General features: G+C 42.3%; 2 protein-coding genes and 1 long non-coding RNA gene across 3 annotated transcripts in view; 1 reads left to right on the top strand and 2 right to left on the bottom strand.

Moving 5' to 3' along the window:
- ube2d2 (ubiquitin-conjugating enzyme E2D 2 (UBC4/5 homolog, yeast)) overlaps positions 1-5853 on the bottom strand; it is a 40027-nt gene extending 34174 nt beyond the window's left edge. The window contains exon 1 of the mRNA XM_025063039.1: positions 5792-5853. The gene's annotated coding sequence lies outside the window, so the exon portion shown is untranslated. The remainder of the gene's footprint in view (positions 1-5791) is intronic.
- Positions 1-15979, top strand: part of LOC103391288 (serine/threonine-protein phosphatase 2B catalytic subunit alpha isoform-like) — a 46173-nt gene that overhangs the window by 22858 nt on the left and 7336 nt on the right. Inside the window, exons 2-7 of the mRNA XM_025063040.1 lie at positions 6281-6481; positions 8508-8632; positions 10326-10437; positions 12086-12231; positions 13884-14035; positions 15335-15412. Of these exons, the coding sequence (XP_024918808.1) occupies positions 6281-6481; positions 8508-8632; positions 10326-10437; positions 12086-12231; positions 13884-14035; positions 15335-15412 (814 nt within the window). The remainder of the gene's footprint in view (positions 1-6280; positions 6482-8507; positions 8633-10325; positions 10438-12085; positions 12232-13883; positions 14036-15334; positions 15413-15979) is intronic.
- LOC112488148 (uncharacterized) lies at positions 11549-13888 on the bottom strand. The gene is made up of 4 exons (XR_003051931.1): positions 13430-13888; positions 12675-13348; positions 12012-12199; positions 11549-11911 (listed from the first exon to the last, which is right to left on the bottom strand). It is a non-coding gene; the product is annotated as an uncharacterized LOC112488148 (long non-coding RNA).

Genomic DNA, 15979 nt, shown 5'->3' on the forward strand with positions numbered 1-15979 from the left:
GTTCTGCTTGCTCCAGGGCTTCAACACAATTCATCCAAATTAGCGGCTACGCTTGATTGAGATTTCCCGCAGTTGTGTTTAATTATGTGTCACGAAATATACGTTCGGTCCCAAGGCACCATGATTGATACGGTCTTTCTCCTTGATTTTGATAATGGGGTAAATGCTTTTATTTCCTTTATATTTTTATTGCAGCCATCGACGTGTTTGCTGACTTCAAACCCTGTGTTTCCCACTAATAAGACGAGACAATGTCGAGGACAACTGTCCTGCCAGTCTAATTAGACAGATGAGGGAATCAAATTGTAATCAGACTTGACACAAAGGTTGCAGTGAACTTTCTGTTTGCCTGTGTCGTGCTGGGAAAGACATTTAAAGTGGAAGAAGACACTTAGAGACAAAATGTTATGCCATTAAACTAAGTGTTATTGCAGTGCTAGTGTAAAAACAGTTCAAATAAATTGCACTCTAAGTGTTTCACAGTTCCACTTCTGATTAACAGTCTGCCTGATATAATACTCATGCATTTTGCATTTGCTTCAAACATTGTCTCTCCCAATCATAATCTGTGCCACATTTAGCTCAGGTGTTCAGTCATTTATGACACATGGCTTGCATCATAAAAACAAAAGAAATTTGTTAAGACGCTCGAATCTTTATTTATCAGATAAAACATTGATTGTTTAAGCATCTCGTGTCAATTTTATTAGGAAGATTCATACGATTCTTTCAGTCATTGCTGTGCATTTTCACAGTGGCTTGTCAAGTGCTTGTAGAGTTCAACTTCAAGAACTGCATGAAGCTCTTGTCCTCCACAATATTCATCTGTCTGCCTTATACTTTAGGGCTGTATATATTTTCAGCAGCTGTTTCTGCCACCGATGACCGATTTTACCAGTTAACCTGCAGAACCTCCAAGAATGTCACTTATTTGAGCTTTTCAGTCTCACCTGACCTCGGCCCTAATCTTTTCAAGTGTGTTTCACACAATTTAAGCATTCACTAAAAAGCTACTTTTGTCATTTGGACTGAATAACCAAAGACAGATGATCATTTTTGTTGTTATTTCTTTTTTGAGAAGTGTGAATATACTGGAAATGGCATAATAGAACTATCCTCCGGACGTTAATTTGTCTGAGGACCAATTGCCTGGATGAACCTGTCCACTGCAACGATGCTGGCAGAAAACTGCCTGCCCTGATGGTTTCCTGCAGCTCAGCTGTCTCTTGCGATATCATCTTATGAGTCTGGCCTGGTCTGTCAATCTGGGCGGCTTGGAGACACTGCCTCCGCTGATTGTATCTGTCCAGAGAGTAGATATCAGCAGCAGAATGGTCATGGTAAACTGTGGCTCTGTCATCACAGCCAAACAGTCCATTTAAATCCCACCAAATGAAATTTTGAATTTCTTTCACCTGCATTGTTTGCATCCTGTGACGGAGTGAGTGATTGAAGCTTTAAACCGATTTAGTCATTCAAAACAATAAGATTTATTATTGGATGGAAACTCTTGTGTGCATAGTAAAAAAAAGTGAATTACATTTTGTTACAAGCCCACCTTCTTGTTCAAATTAGTTTTGTGCACAGGCTGAGTTTATTAAACCTGTAATAAAATCTGGCACAGCATAGTTACCTTGCAATGGGACCTGTCAGAGTGTAACCATCCCAAGAGATGAGTAACAGAGACAGCTCAGCTGCTGGTTGCCAAAATGGGAGATGCAAAAGTAATTTCCATTAAAGTAAAAAAAAGAAAAAAAGAAACACTTTAAAATATAGTTTATATTCTTATCATAAAGTTGGACAGCGGAATCTGGAGTTGCGTCCGAGACCATATTTCTTCCAAATCAGATGAAAGCCGGCCAATACTTCAGTTTGACATCAAAGCAAAACTGTCCATGTCTGCCTCATTAACACTGAATAAGACTGAGTATCCATGGTGACGTTCAGGGGAGACATTATTCCCTGGTTGAGCTTTGCTAGGAAATTAAGCTCATTAACATGTAGTGGTTACAGAAAAAATACCCAGGAGTCCTTGCTGTTATTTTCTGATTGAAGCACCACCACGTCTCCACATGATATCATTGATTAGCGTGATGGGTTTGACCCATTCAATAAGGAATAGTCAATACCACTGGGTTGGCCACACGGTGTGGAGTGTGGTTAGTGCTTCACAGCAAGATCGTGCGTTTACTGGTCGATCACTGGCCTGACTTTGTAGAGTTTGTGAGCGAGGTCTCTCCAGGCGCTGTAGTAGTACAAGATGGAGGATAAGGTTATTCCAGAATAGGTGTCACATATACATACTGGATCCTCAAAGAAATTGTTGGTTGCATCTGCTCCTGAAGGACTATTTCTAAAGGCCCAAGAGTAAAAATATATAGGAAATATATGTAAAATATAGATATATCACCAAAAATTAGATAAAATAAGATGTTATGGTATGTACAAGTGTAAATAGCTCCAAGAGTGAATGCAAAGTAAAGCAGATTTCTAAATGTGTCATAACTATACTGTATAAATCCCTCTGTGTAATCAAGTTTGAAAACTTTACCAAGAATATTACTCAAGTTTAATGTGAATGTTCTACAAATATGAACAAACAAATTTAATAGATTGATGAAAAAAGTATAAAGGATGGATTTCACAAAAAATATTGCATGGTTTGACCAAAATACTAAAAAGATCTGAATTTGTCTTTTTCAAAGATATTGATAGAGTTTTGCATAATATGGCAAACATATGACAAGGCTGATCAGAATAGATTACATTAATAATAATAAATCTGACTCTTTAGGATCAGTCCTGCCAAAAAGAAATGTATTGTTTCAAACCACATCCCAAAAAAGTCCTTCCAGCAATGTGGTTAATTCTTAGGTAAAACAATCGGATCGTCAGTGATGAACAAAAAAAAAAGCATCAGTGTACCCCCCTGTGAGGAGGGCAGCCCACCTGTGGTAGTCTACAGATGTGCATTGGAGGAGAGCTTCCCCGCCCCCTTCTGTGAATAGTGGGATGTATTAATGGGGTAATCTCCTGTGTACATCTCTGAGGGAGTTGGTGAGGAACACCACTATGAAGTCCCGTTATGTTCTCTTGGGGCCTGTGCAGGTGTGCTAATATGATATCAGAGCTGTCTGAAACACTTACACTGCACTGGGATGAATGGAGAGATGAATTAGAAGAGTCACACCCCCCTCCTTAATGACTGGAGCTGAGCTACGCTGCAGACTACCCAGAAATGCTTCCACTCCAGCCAGGTCCCCAGCATGAAAATGACCCATCAGACTGCCTTGTGTTGCACGAGCCAATCTGCTGGGATGATAAATGATGAGCAGGAGCCCTGTGCTGCCGGCCCTGTCATGGGAGATTTCAGATGGGGAGGATGATGGGGTTTGCCACACATAAGCGTGGCATGGGCACAGCGGGTAAAGAGCACAGGATTCAGTGCCACCAATTAATGTTTGCCTTGGTTCACCCCACACACAATCGGAGCACAGTTGGCACCATGTGGGCAAAGCTGTGCCCCGACAAATATCAGGCGAGCAAATGTGTGGTACTCCAGGGAGCGGGAGAAAAGCTGCAAGGTATTAGGTGATTATGGAACAAGCAACAGCAACAATTAGTCTGGAGAGCCGTTGGGAATCATCACCTGGGAGAAAAGCTCTGCTCATGGATAGTTCCACGCTGGCGGAATGAGCTCCCGAGCACCACCAGAACAAGGTCTTCAGAGAGCACCTCCTGCCCTAGCACTCTCCTGTACTTCCCCTCTCCTTCTGCACAAGTCCCACTTTACTAAACAGCAGTCTCTTTTCAAGAGTTCCTCTGAGCAGCGTGCGTGATTGTTAATTCCCCTCTTGTAAGTCACTTGGGATAAAAGCGTCGACTAAAATGCATGAATGTATGAAAATGCATGAAAATCCCTCAGTTTGTTCTAAACTCAGAGCACTGTTCCTTCTGCACTGCTTGCTACACCCGGGGTCACTCATCCACCCCGTCCATCAAACGTCCTCGGTGCAGAAGCTCAGCTGTCTTCTTCTCACTGCCAAGTATAGTTTTCCCAACTATAGTTCCTTCTCCCTGAGCTCAGTGTCTCTGCTGCTCTCCCTGGCTCTTACCTGCCCTACTTTCACACTGCTACAACCATTAACACACACTTTCACACTCGTCTACATCCACCTGAGTTTTTTACCTCAGAGCCAGGGGACTCGAACTCAAATGAACCGAAGACCACTGCTGCCCCCATCACTCCGTTATAGGGTGCGATGGTCAATAAAAAAAAATAAAAAAATATATATATATATATTAGATACTGTATAATATTACAGTCAGGACAGCATGTTATTCTAATAACCCTTTAAATAAAATACTTCACCAAATACCCCCCCAAAAAGTTTGAATGATTAAGGCATCTAATCATGTGTGTGGGCCAAACGAGGCCCCCGAGCCAGAAGTTTGTCATCCCATCTCTACACACATGCACTACACTAATGTTTAGACGAGTGCAAGCACCAAAGGCACACTGCAGGTTTTTTTCCATGATGATACAGATTTATGACATTTACTAGCATCAAGAACAGTGCGGTGCAGTTGAGGAGTAGACAACACTACAGTACAGTACAGTACAGGAGGAAAGTACGCCACCCAAATCACATTGCACCGTCCTTCTGTTTGTTTCGACATGCTGGTCAGGACCTTCTGTTTGTTTTTTATGTAAAATTGTAAAAATACCAGAGTGCTGCTTTTCCTTCTCTCTCTCTCTCAGACCCTGAGGTGTAAAAGCCATTTAAATTGAACTCGACCAAAGAGGCACAGCTTGTTGTAGTAACCAATCTACGAATGTTCCTAATAGATGAAAAACAGAGGCTGCAGTTTGGCAGCTCACGCTGTCCTGTGACGTCTCAGGTTGTTCTGGCGGCTTGGATTCAATCTCAGTCCAGGCAAAGCTTCTGAGGCTGTGGTTGGTATCATTTAATCATTTAGGCCAGTGGTTTGAGAAGCGTGAGTTGAGTCTACCCTAAGGGGGCGCCAGAGCAGATGCACAAAATATAGAAAGAAAAAGTGGGAGAAGAGAGTGTGGGAGAACTTGTAAAGTAGCTGAACTACATGAAGAGTAATGGACGGACATTTGACCACAGAATGAAGACAGAGGAAGTTTGACAACGATTGAGTTTGGAATTTCTGGTTTGGATCTAATGTATCACTGCAAATCATCTGCCTCCAGCGTAAATCATCTGTTTCCTCCTCTACTGTTACACCATCTGTCTCCACGTTCTCCATCATGACATCCATCCTGATTGGTAAAATACACATGTTTGGTGGTGTTTTCTTTACAAATCATGGCATCTGTGTCAATGCGGTCGGAAAACGTAGACTCTTAAATATGAGAGTGAGAGGAAAATAACGAAATACAGGCATTAGTGAGAGAGAGCACAACAACGTGACAGAGAGTGACTGTGTGTGTTCAGACAGCGAGAGAGAAAGAAAGAGAGAGAGCAAGAGAGAGCAAGTGAGAGAGAGTGAGTGAGTCAGGCCTAGTTTTTAGTGTGTGATCTAGGCCATTATCTGTGTTAGCACTGGTGGGGCTCCAACAGACTCTGTGGATCCTTCATAACAATAGCTTTTATCAGATTGTATGTGTGGGTGTGTCACTGTGAGCGTGCACGTCGGTGCAATTGTCCCGTTCATGATTTAAGCATGTGCTCATCTGCTTCGGCTCCTTGTTTCTGCCGCGGAGTTTGTGTGTGTGTGTTTACATTTTTTTCTAAACGTGTGTGTGTGTGTGAGTCCTCACGTGCTGCTGTGGTCTCCTGCTCTATCACCCGAGTCTTCAGTCCACCCCCTGCTCCAGCAGCGCCCTCAGGGCCTACATTATATAAGAAAGACATTACTGCGGAATAGGAGCAGAGAGGCAGAGGCATTACTGCAGAACACAGGCAGGCAGCCCTGCTACGTAACTCTGGCAGCCCCAGCTTCAGTGCAACATTATACACCTCTCTGGAACAGAGGCGCACACACACGCATTCTGTAATCAGTATTGTGAAGATGCAGAGTTTCGTAAGTTTGTGGGGGAAAGCAAGCTCATTTACGTGCGGAGGAAATGTCATGGCTGTTAAACCTAGAAAGCATTTCCATCCAAACAAACATCCTCACATTCAAACACCAAATGGAAAATGATCATTTTTGTCTTTCTATGCACTATCATTGAGTCACCTCTACCTCAAACCTCCGTCGCCTTCTTATTTCCTTCACTCACCTTAATCTACTCTCCCCCACCCTCCAGCGGTCCCCTTCCCCCTGGCCCACCGGCTGACCATGAAGGAGGTGTTTGATTCGGAGGGCCGGCCGAGGGTAGACCTTCTCAAAGCTCATCTCACCAAGGAGGGCCGGCTGGAGGAGGCTGTGGCGTTACGCATCATCGATGAGGGTGCCGCCATCCTGCGCCAGGAGCGCACAATGTTGGACATTGAGGCACCAGTCACGGGTACGGTGATGACCACACAGCTGGAATTATAAATGGGAAATTACAACAAAGCCAAATGCTATAACAGTTAATAGCACTGTTGTCATTATTGTCCAGCCACTGAGTCTGTTTGTGCATATACAAACTTAGCTATAATGCTAGTGAAGCCCAGCTTTGCAAAAGTGCTAAAGTTGGAAAACATAATCACATTTGTAAAGTGATGTAATTATCTTTACGATATTACTCTTGTAATCGGCCTTGTTATCTTTGTTAAAGAATGTTGTTCATGTTAATTTTTTTCTAAATATTTGAATTACATAAAGATTTTGTCGAATTATATTATACATACATCGGATACTAGCATTAACATGTTGACAGGAAGTCGTGACAATTGTTATTTATTATCTAGTCTTAGTCTTCCTAAATTCCCAGATTGACGTCTGCAGATAACTCTTCACTTTTTGTCGTGTGCTTTTCGTTTCACACGGTTTATACTGGGTTTTGTTTACACTACCGTTAATAGTAGAAAAGTTCTGTGCTAAGATATTTGATTTGAGTTTGATTTGATTCTACTTCCGGTCTTACATTCATTATGATTGGATCTGTATAATGTCCCGCCTTCCAGCTAACAAACATCGCTCTGATTGGCTTTCATCGTTAAACGTCCCTCCAGGTGACGTTACAAAATTAGCGCCGATTGGTCTGACAGATATTTTTTGTCTAATTTTTATTAGCCGGTTTTGTACATCAATTAATATCATCGTCGTCAATTAGCTCCACATAACTTTCGGTTTAAAAATTATATGTCTACAAGAACGACACTGCTTAGCACAAGTACCAGGCGATCGAAAAATATCTCTCAAAACCAGGTATTCGTAATTTCATTTGTTAATTTTGATAGAAATTGGCAACGTCAAATTATATTAACGTAGCCTGCTAGCCGCTAACAAGCTAATGCTCAGGTAGCACCGAGTATAGGCTGCTGTCAAGCCCTTTTAGATTTATTGGATTATATGAATTATACATATTTAAAAAAAAATCAGTGATTAACGCAAAAAACAAAACAAAAAACAAGTAATAACTGTTATTTTTAAGGTGAAAAAACAAAACAAAAAACAAGTAATGACTGTTATTTTTAAGGTGAAAAAAAAAACCTTTGTGGCAGCTCGTGTGTGTGTTTGTATGTAACTGAACATACACTACACTCACTTCCACAATGAAGCTTTGGAGTAAACGGCAGAAATATTTCTAATTACGTTTTATTATGATTCCATTAGTTGTAATCCTCCACATTCATTTAAAATGTGATTTGGTCACACTCCAATGACAAGCACTTGGCTGGTGTGAATCTCACAACAGCAACTGTCGGCCATGGTTTTATCTGCACGTACTCCCTCGAAATGGTAGGAACAGTGGTGTGAAGGGATAGAAGGAGGAGGGAGAGGAGGAGGAAAAGGATTGAGAAACAAAATGGAAAAACAGTTTCTGTGAGCAGCAGCAGCAGATAGACTCAGACCATTCAAACCTATTTACATGGCCTTGTGAAGGCACCTGTGTGAACCTCTGCATGTACCATGTACTGTATGTGTGCATTTATGCAAGTGGCAGCAGTACCACAGTGAGGTGTGGGTGTACAGACCCACACTGTGTGGGAAGAACGCTCATCTTTCACAGGTACAGATCCCTGAGGACGGGGAAAGACAGACAGCGAGATGATCATAAACAGCTCAGTGCAGAGGGGTTTTCATTTCCTGTTCAATATTGATGATTTGCTGGTATCAGTCAGTGATGCTTCCCAAAGTCTGAAAAATGGAACTTTGCAGTAGTTACAAATGCTGGTGTGAATTTTTCTTCTGCTATCTGAGACAGATTAAAAATGAAAACTTGCATAAAATATATTTATATTTAATATCGGTACCTGATACCTACACCAATTATTTTTGTGTTCTGGTTCATGTGAGAGCTTCAGCAGACGTCGGGAGTTTGGTGTTGTCTGTCAATGTAACACAGTGTTTTGCTGTTGTTGTTGTTGTTGTGCTGTTTCCAGTGTGTGGAGATATTCACGGCCAGTTCTTTGACCTGATGAAGTTGTTTGAAGTAGGAGGTTCTCCTGCCAACACACGCTACCTCTTCCTGGGGGACTATGTGGACAGGGGCTACTTCAGTATTGAGGTAATTTCCCTATCGCACCACATACCTAACACGTCTACACATTGACTGTAGGCGTTGTTAGAGACTGACTTCATGATTGTACATCACTGTCCTGTGTTCTGTTATTCTGTGAAGGTACACTTCTAATAACAAACCCAGCATCGCACTAATTTAAGTTCAGTTTCAAAGGTTAATTTTTAAATATTTTTTAAAAGTTTGTATGTTGAATTTCATCATCAGTTGAGGGATGTATCAGTGGAATAGAACGGCCCCGGAGAAGCAGTATTTAGGCCACCTTCCTGACATACTTTAAGGACACATAGAATGCAGAACTGATGCTGTGTAAAGGTGAATGAACACTTGGAATGATAAGATCATAATGGCTTCACTATGTTGGATGACAAAAACTGATGAATTTCACTTTGACCCAAACAGCTCTGGCACATTCAAGGCCATTTCCCTTCAAATTGCTGATGGTGTCTATCTTTAGACCGCAGCTCTGGACAGTTTCGCTTTTAACTCGTTTTACTTGGGCAGTGGACGATTCAGTCACAGAAAGAATTACCAGTTACCACTTCAGCAGCAGCTTAAATGTTCTCTGTGGGATTAAAAGAAAATGAACCACAGGTTTGCCATAAACAATTATTTAAAAATAGCATTAGAAATGATTTAAAAGTCCTCATTAACCGATCAGAAAACTACTACTACTACTACTACTACTCCATCAAAACGAATTCTAAACACATGGCCACAGCAGTTAGTTTACGTAGATTAATCATTAAGACAGAGCTAATCTGGGTTTAATGTAACAAAACAGATGAAACCCTTCAGTGTTGTCATTTCCATTATGGTCAGCACAATAAAAAACCAGCTGAAGAGTAAACACAAAGTCTCCTCAATGCAGGCATGATTGAATGGAAACTAGTGAAGAATGAAAACTTTGAAGTTCAGCGGGATGCAGTACTTTTACTGTTAACCAATGACTAATGTTTTATTGCTGTGGTTGTAGCCTACAGCCGCACATTAATCACTACAGTGACGTTGTCATGTTGATGTGTATTTGACCAACACAATGCTCCCCCTGCTGAATAAGAAGAGGTTGAGTTTACTTGCAGGTCACAGTGGAAGTGGAGTGTGAAGTGTAGCAATCATTACATAATTAACTATAAATAACAATAAGTCCAGGTTTTCCCCCCCTTTGTTTTCATGCAAAAGAGTACAAGTACATATTAGATATTTATTGTTATTTATTCCTATTTTATGAAATATAATTTTTACAAAAAATATCCAGAACAGTGTTTGTGTATTTTTCTTATTTTTGAAATTCATTAAGCCGGCTGGACTGAACAAACTATCTTATTTTTGAAATTCATTAAGCCGGCCGGACTGAACAAACTAGCGGGTCGGTTTTGGCCCATGGGCCGTGTGTTTGACACCCCTGGTACTTCCTCCTATTGTGTGTGTGTGTATTTTCTCAAGGTACTCTAGTACACACACCAAAAACACACAGATTGAGGATTAAATTAATTGGACACTTACAAGTGTGAATGTTCCTGGAGCGATGGAACCGGAGAACTGTCCAAGGAGTAACGCTGCCCCCGCCTGGTGATCGTCTCCAGCTCGGACCGCGACCCTGAAAACGATGAAGACGTGAATGATTCAGCCTGACCTGATTTGATGTTATTTTCTCCTCTGTGTCTGTCTGAACCTCCAGTGTGTGTTGTACCTGTGGTCACTGAAAATCCTCTACCCAAAGACTCTCTTTCTTCTACGGGGAAACCATGAATGTAGACATCTGACCGAATATTTCACCTTCAAACAAGAATGTGAGTAAACGCTGTGATTGTTTCCTGCTGGATAATTTGTCGAATAGTAAAAATAAATATTAATAATGCCATCATTTATTATTATTATTATTATTCTATAATAATATATGATATGAACCCAGTAGTACAGTTGTTTTCTCAGAGTCACATCGGCGTGCACTCGGAGTTTCCACTCTGCCTGTGAGTTATGCCGTTCACAGTGGGAGTGGGTGATTAGCACCAAATTAATTTGGCCTGTAATGATTGGCTCAGGGACTTACTCCTCTGTTTCTGATTGGCCATGGGACGAGGAGGCTAATTTCCCCTGGTGCTCATGGTGAATAGTGGTCGCCCTCAATTACCATCTGCTGTGCATGTTAGTGTGTACGTGTGTGTGAGTTCATGTACTTTGAGGGCATGCATGTGTAAGCGTGTCTCATAAATGTTTGAACGTGTGTTTGTGTGTGTCCCTGATATACGTATATGTACACTTGTGGGGACACTTTATAGAAATTAACGTCGTGAGGACGCCTTGTCCTTTTAAGGACAGTTTTGCTGGTCCCCACTGGGTCAGGGGGTATTTTGAAGTTCAAGATTAGATTTTGGGTTGGATTAGTGTTAGGGTTTGGTTTATAGTTGTACTGGTTTGACAAGATTTTGGGTTGGATTAGTGTTAGGGTAAGGATTAGGGTTTGGTTTATTGTTGTACTGGTTTGACTAGGGTGAGGAGCCGGGGAATATACTGTAGGTCTATGTATGTATTTAACACAATAACCAATGAGTGTGTGTGTGTGTGTAGTTGTAAAAAGTTGATAATTGGTTAATATTAACGAGCTCCTGTTTTACACAAAGGAGACGGAGACAAACACTGTCCTCTCACAGACCGTCGTCGGTCAACAGCAGTACTGGCTGACTTACTGTATGTGTACATGTTGTCCTGATACCCTCTCTTCTCCTCCCTCTTTGTTGCCTACTTCTACCCCGCCCTCTCCCACACACACACACACTTCCCTTGTATCCTCCCATCAATCTCCCTTCTCTCTCTATAAAATTATCTTTCTCCTCTGCGTGCTTGCTGTCATCCAATATCCACCTTTCTTCCTCAGTCCTCTCCTGGCCTGTCTGCCCCTCCTGCTCTCTCCCTTCAGTTATTTTAATCCTGTGATATTGTTTTGTGTCAAATTTATTGTTACGCCAGCGTGAGATCGTCTTAAAGACGCTGCTCGTCTTTGGATGTCTCTGTTGACAGCGCTGCCAAAATGAAAGCAGTTCTTCTTGAAGCAGAGATGCTGCCTGGCAGCGACGACTCTACACTGACGCTGCCTCATATTTGGGTCAAGTTTAACTTACTGAAAAAAAAAAAAAAAAGTAAAACGTCTCAGTATCTGTTTACTGCCTGTGAGAATCTGCTCTGTGCTCCAGGAGGGAGCAGTGTTTTACTGCTCTGCCTTACACCGAGGAGTGTGCAAAGTAGGCAGTGTGGAGGTCCTGCAAGCTGAGGGGACAAGAACATGAATGAATTCATTAATGGATCAATCAATGAGTGTCATATGAATCAGAAACTGACTGCAGTACAACAGATGTGGGAGTTCTACATAACAAACTCCACCTTGTTAAAAATCTCCCTCTCTCTCTCTCTCTCTCCCTCTCTCTCTCCATCCACCTCCAGGTAAGATTAAGTACTCGGAGCAGGTGTACGATTCCTGCATGGAGGCGTTTGATTGCCTGCCCCTGGCGGCCCTGATGAACCAGCAGTTCCTCTGTGTTCATGGGGGTCTTTCTCCTGAAATCCACACATTGGATCTCTCTCAAAAGGTACAAAAAACAAATAAAAAACAAAACTCAAAAGCCTACGATCAGTCGATGCTAACAGAGAAACTTCCAAATGTTCCGAATGCTGATGCGGTAATGGATGATCAGAAAATAAGAGGGTTGGCAGTAAGGGGGGTTGAAAAGGCGGATTTGAAAGTAGAATGTTCTACGGTTTGATTCCAGTCTTTGGAACCAGAACTTGCATGTCCCTAACAGCAGAATCAAAGCTGGACAAATGAGTACATTGGTGTACCCTGTAGTAGGAAGTGTGTCTTTTACATACAGTACCCTGAGAAACAGAAGCATCACTAACCTCCTAGTAAATAAATGTTAAATGTTATGATGACGACACTGTCATTTATATTTTTGGACATAAATAAAAGCCTAATTATTTTCTTAACTGAGAATTTTTATCAAACAAAACAAAACAAAAAACAAACACTCACCGTACGTATTCAGTTTATCCACAACACAGAGAGACACATACGAGCGGAGAGACATGCGAACACACACTTCCTGGTCTAATGGCAGTGTTTCCATGGTGAATCTGCTGGTGTGACATCTTCTCCCTCCTGTGTTCTGAGGGTTGCCATGGAGACGCTCTGCTCTGACAGTATGTGTTTGTGTTTATGTGTTTGCTTTTCTTTCCCCTCTCAGTTAGAGGCTGTTTGTTTGTTCATGTATGGATCGACCATCAGGTTCTCACCGTTTCTTTGTCCTGCAGCTTCAGGCTACCACAGAGACAGTGGAATCCATGTACTAATGAAGTCACACACTGGTATTCAACAACAACCCCTCTGTCTTTAGATAAAGGCAAGAAAAGGTTGCAAAAAAAAAAAAGTCATTTTTCCTCTGCCGAATTAAAAAAAAAAAAAACAAGTCTTTACCCTGGACGTTGTGAAGCAGCTCAAAGTGTAGATGTCAAACAGACATCTGGTGAGGATGCCCTCTGGACCTCTCTGGGGAGGTGTTGTGGGAATGTAGATCTGGGAGGAGACCCCGAGGCAGACCATGGACCGTACGTCTCTTGGCGGGCCCAGGACCTCTGAGGGATCTCCCCAGAAGGTTTGGTGAAAGCTGCTCGGTGAAGTGGACTGTGTTGGCTTCACTGCAGAGACTGCTGTGGTATAAAGTAAAAAAACAAATAAAAAAAACACTTTTTCAGAAGGAGGGATGTACAGTAGGTGGGTTCAGGGTTTACCTGTCAGTGTGGAGGTTTTGAGTCCAAACTCAGTGGGCAGCTACAGTCCTGTGTGGGACAGAGGAGACAGTAGATGGTACACAGTCCAAAAAAATGGCTAAGCTTCTGCTCATAACCCTGCTGGCAGAACAGTGCAGCTGCAGTACCAGCACAGTCACTAATTGCAGGCGCAGGGTCTCAACACCGCCCCCAACAGGGTGCATTCTGCTGTTGACTCACTGTTGGTTCACTATTGTGCACATTTGACTTCTACCTCAATCCAACCCACAACCCTGCACTACAGCTGCATCATCAGTGTGGGCCACGTAGATAGTTTGTGGGCATCACTTCATGTGGCCCGTACTACACTCCGAACTTTGTATATTTGGAATTCAAGCAGCAAATGTAGCTTATCTTTCTGTGCAATAATTGTGTTTAAACTGTGTGTGTGTTTGTGTTTGTGTGTGTGTCCTAGTTGGACCGGTTCAAAGAGCCCCCAGCATTTGGGCCCATGTGTGACCTGTTATGGGCCGACCCCCTGGAAGACTTTGGCAACGAGAAGACCCAGGAGTACTTTGGTCACAACACAGTCAGAGGCTGCTCCTATTTCTACAGGGACAACTGGGTGTGGGCCAGTCTACTAGTCCAGTCTACTAGTCCAGTCTGCTAGTCCAGTCTGCTAGTCCAGTCTGCTAGTCCAGTCTGCTAGTTCAGTCTACTAGTTCAGTCTACTAGTCCAGTCTGCTAGTCCAGTCTACTAGTTCAGTCTGCTAGTCCAGTCTGCTAGTCCAGTCTGCTAGTCCAGTCTGCTAGTTCAGTCTGCTAGTCCAGTCTTTGTGGTCTTGTTTCAACACCTCCTTCATTCACTTCCACTTTAACAACATTAGCTTTGTTTACTAGCCTCCAAGATGGCCGCCCATCCAGGTCATGAACATACGTATGATGTCACTGAAAACACTCCATACAGGATTAATGAAAGTAACTGTTAGCTTTTTGGCTAACTTCAAGCTATCGATACACGTCAATTAAATGAACTTTTTTCTTTATCAAAATGGTTAAATTAATTTTTTAGAACAATTTTTTACCTTTAACAGGTTTGGCTATCATCGGAAATTGAGAAGTTTTGTAAAAAAAAAAAAAAAATTTAAATCTCATAAATCTAGTCCTGTTTTTAAACTGACGTGGTGTCGACTGACTCAGGGAAATGTTAAAATATTAAAAACACACATTAGTAACAACAATCTCTAAAAACAGCTCTACTATGTGTGTGTTTGTGTTTGTGATCACAGATGTAATAAGTTGTGTTTGGTGGTCTGGGATTTTGGTTATGAGAAGTGAGATGTGTGTGTGTGTATGTGCTGCCAGGTTTCATCACATCCAAGAACAAGTTCACACACACACAGAGTTCACAGGCACAGCACATAAACACAGCGCATACATATACACATCGTTTCGTTTCAGCATGAAACGATATCCCACAATCCCCAGGGAGACTGCAAGGTTCTGTTGCTATGACGACTGGCTACTCCTGCCAGATATGAAGTGATATTAAGACACAGTGAGAGGAAGAGGCAGAGCAATGTAGTTAGAGCGTGGCGCCGAAGACGGGGTGAAGAAGAGGAGCTAGACTGCGATGAATGAAGAGAAAGGAGGTGGAAAAGGAGGAGCCGAGCTCGGAGCACAGATGGAGCTGGTGACGGGGTCCAAGTTGTGGTTCTGACCTGTCGTCTGAGGAGAACACTGTGATTAAAGACAGCATCAGTCGAGTGTGTGTGCTGAGGCTCTGCTGTCTCTCAATGACGCCTCCTGCTGGTTACAGTCCTAAGTGAGATTAGAAAATAAAGGCTGGCTCATCCACTTTGTGAAGTGGTCCTTACTGTGTCCTTTGTTTCCTCTCACTCCTTCTCACTGTGTCTGTGTCTGCAGTTACCCAGCAGTGTGTGAGTTTCTACAGACCAACAACCTGCTGTCAATCATCAGAGCGCATGAAGCACAGGATGCTGGGTAAGCTGTCACACTGTCACGGCTCAGTCCTTCTCCCTGGGCTTAAAAGGCAGCAGTCATTAACTCTCAGGAAACTTTGACATTTCATGCACTGAGCTGCTGCTGTTGTTGTTGTTGTTGTTGTTTTTGTGAGAGCCTGGTTCCTAGTCACGCTCAGAACTGATGTGTTTAGACTCTGGAGGATGACCTTTGACACCAGGTCACAACCTGCTTCTTTGTCTGGTCTAAAGACTGACATAACCATGAGAACTTTTTGACCTAGAGTCAACTGTTTGTCCTCGTTAAAACAAAGGCCAGGGGAGGCTTACTGTCCCAGTCTAAAAATATAATTAAAAAGACACAAAAATACAAATCCACCCAGGACATCTGTCATCTCCCTGAAAATCCTCTAAATATAAGTCTGCAATTAAGGCACCTCCACTCTGAGCCATTAGCGTTAGCGCTCAGTCTGTCGTTCAGCGGTGTCGTCTCTGACTTAGTGGAGATTTTTAAATAAATGTTTTATTACATTTAACAAAAGCTCAGGTTTGACAGAAACCACCATTTTTTAACTGGGACTTCCTGCTG

Source organism: Cynoglossus semilaevis, chromosome 15, assembly GCF_000523025.1.
Source record: "Cynoglossus semilaevis isolate Cse_v1.0 chromosome 15, Cse_v1.0, whole genome shotgun sequence".
Classification (NCBI taxonomy): Eukaryota; Metazoa; Chordata; class Actinopteri; order Pleuronectiformes; family Cynoglossidae; genus Cynoglossus; species Cynoglossus semilaevis.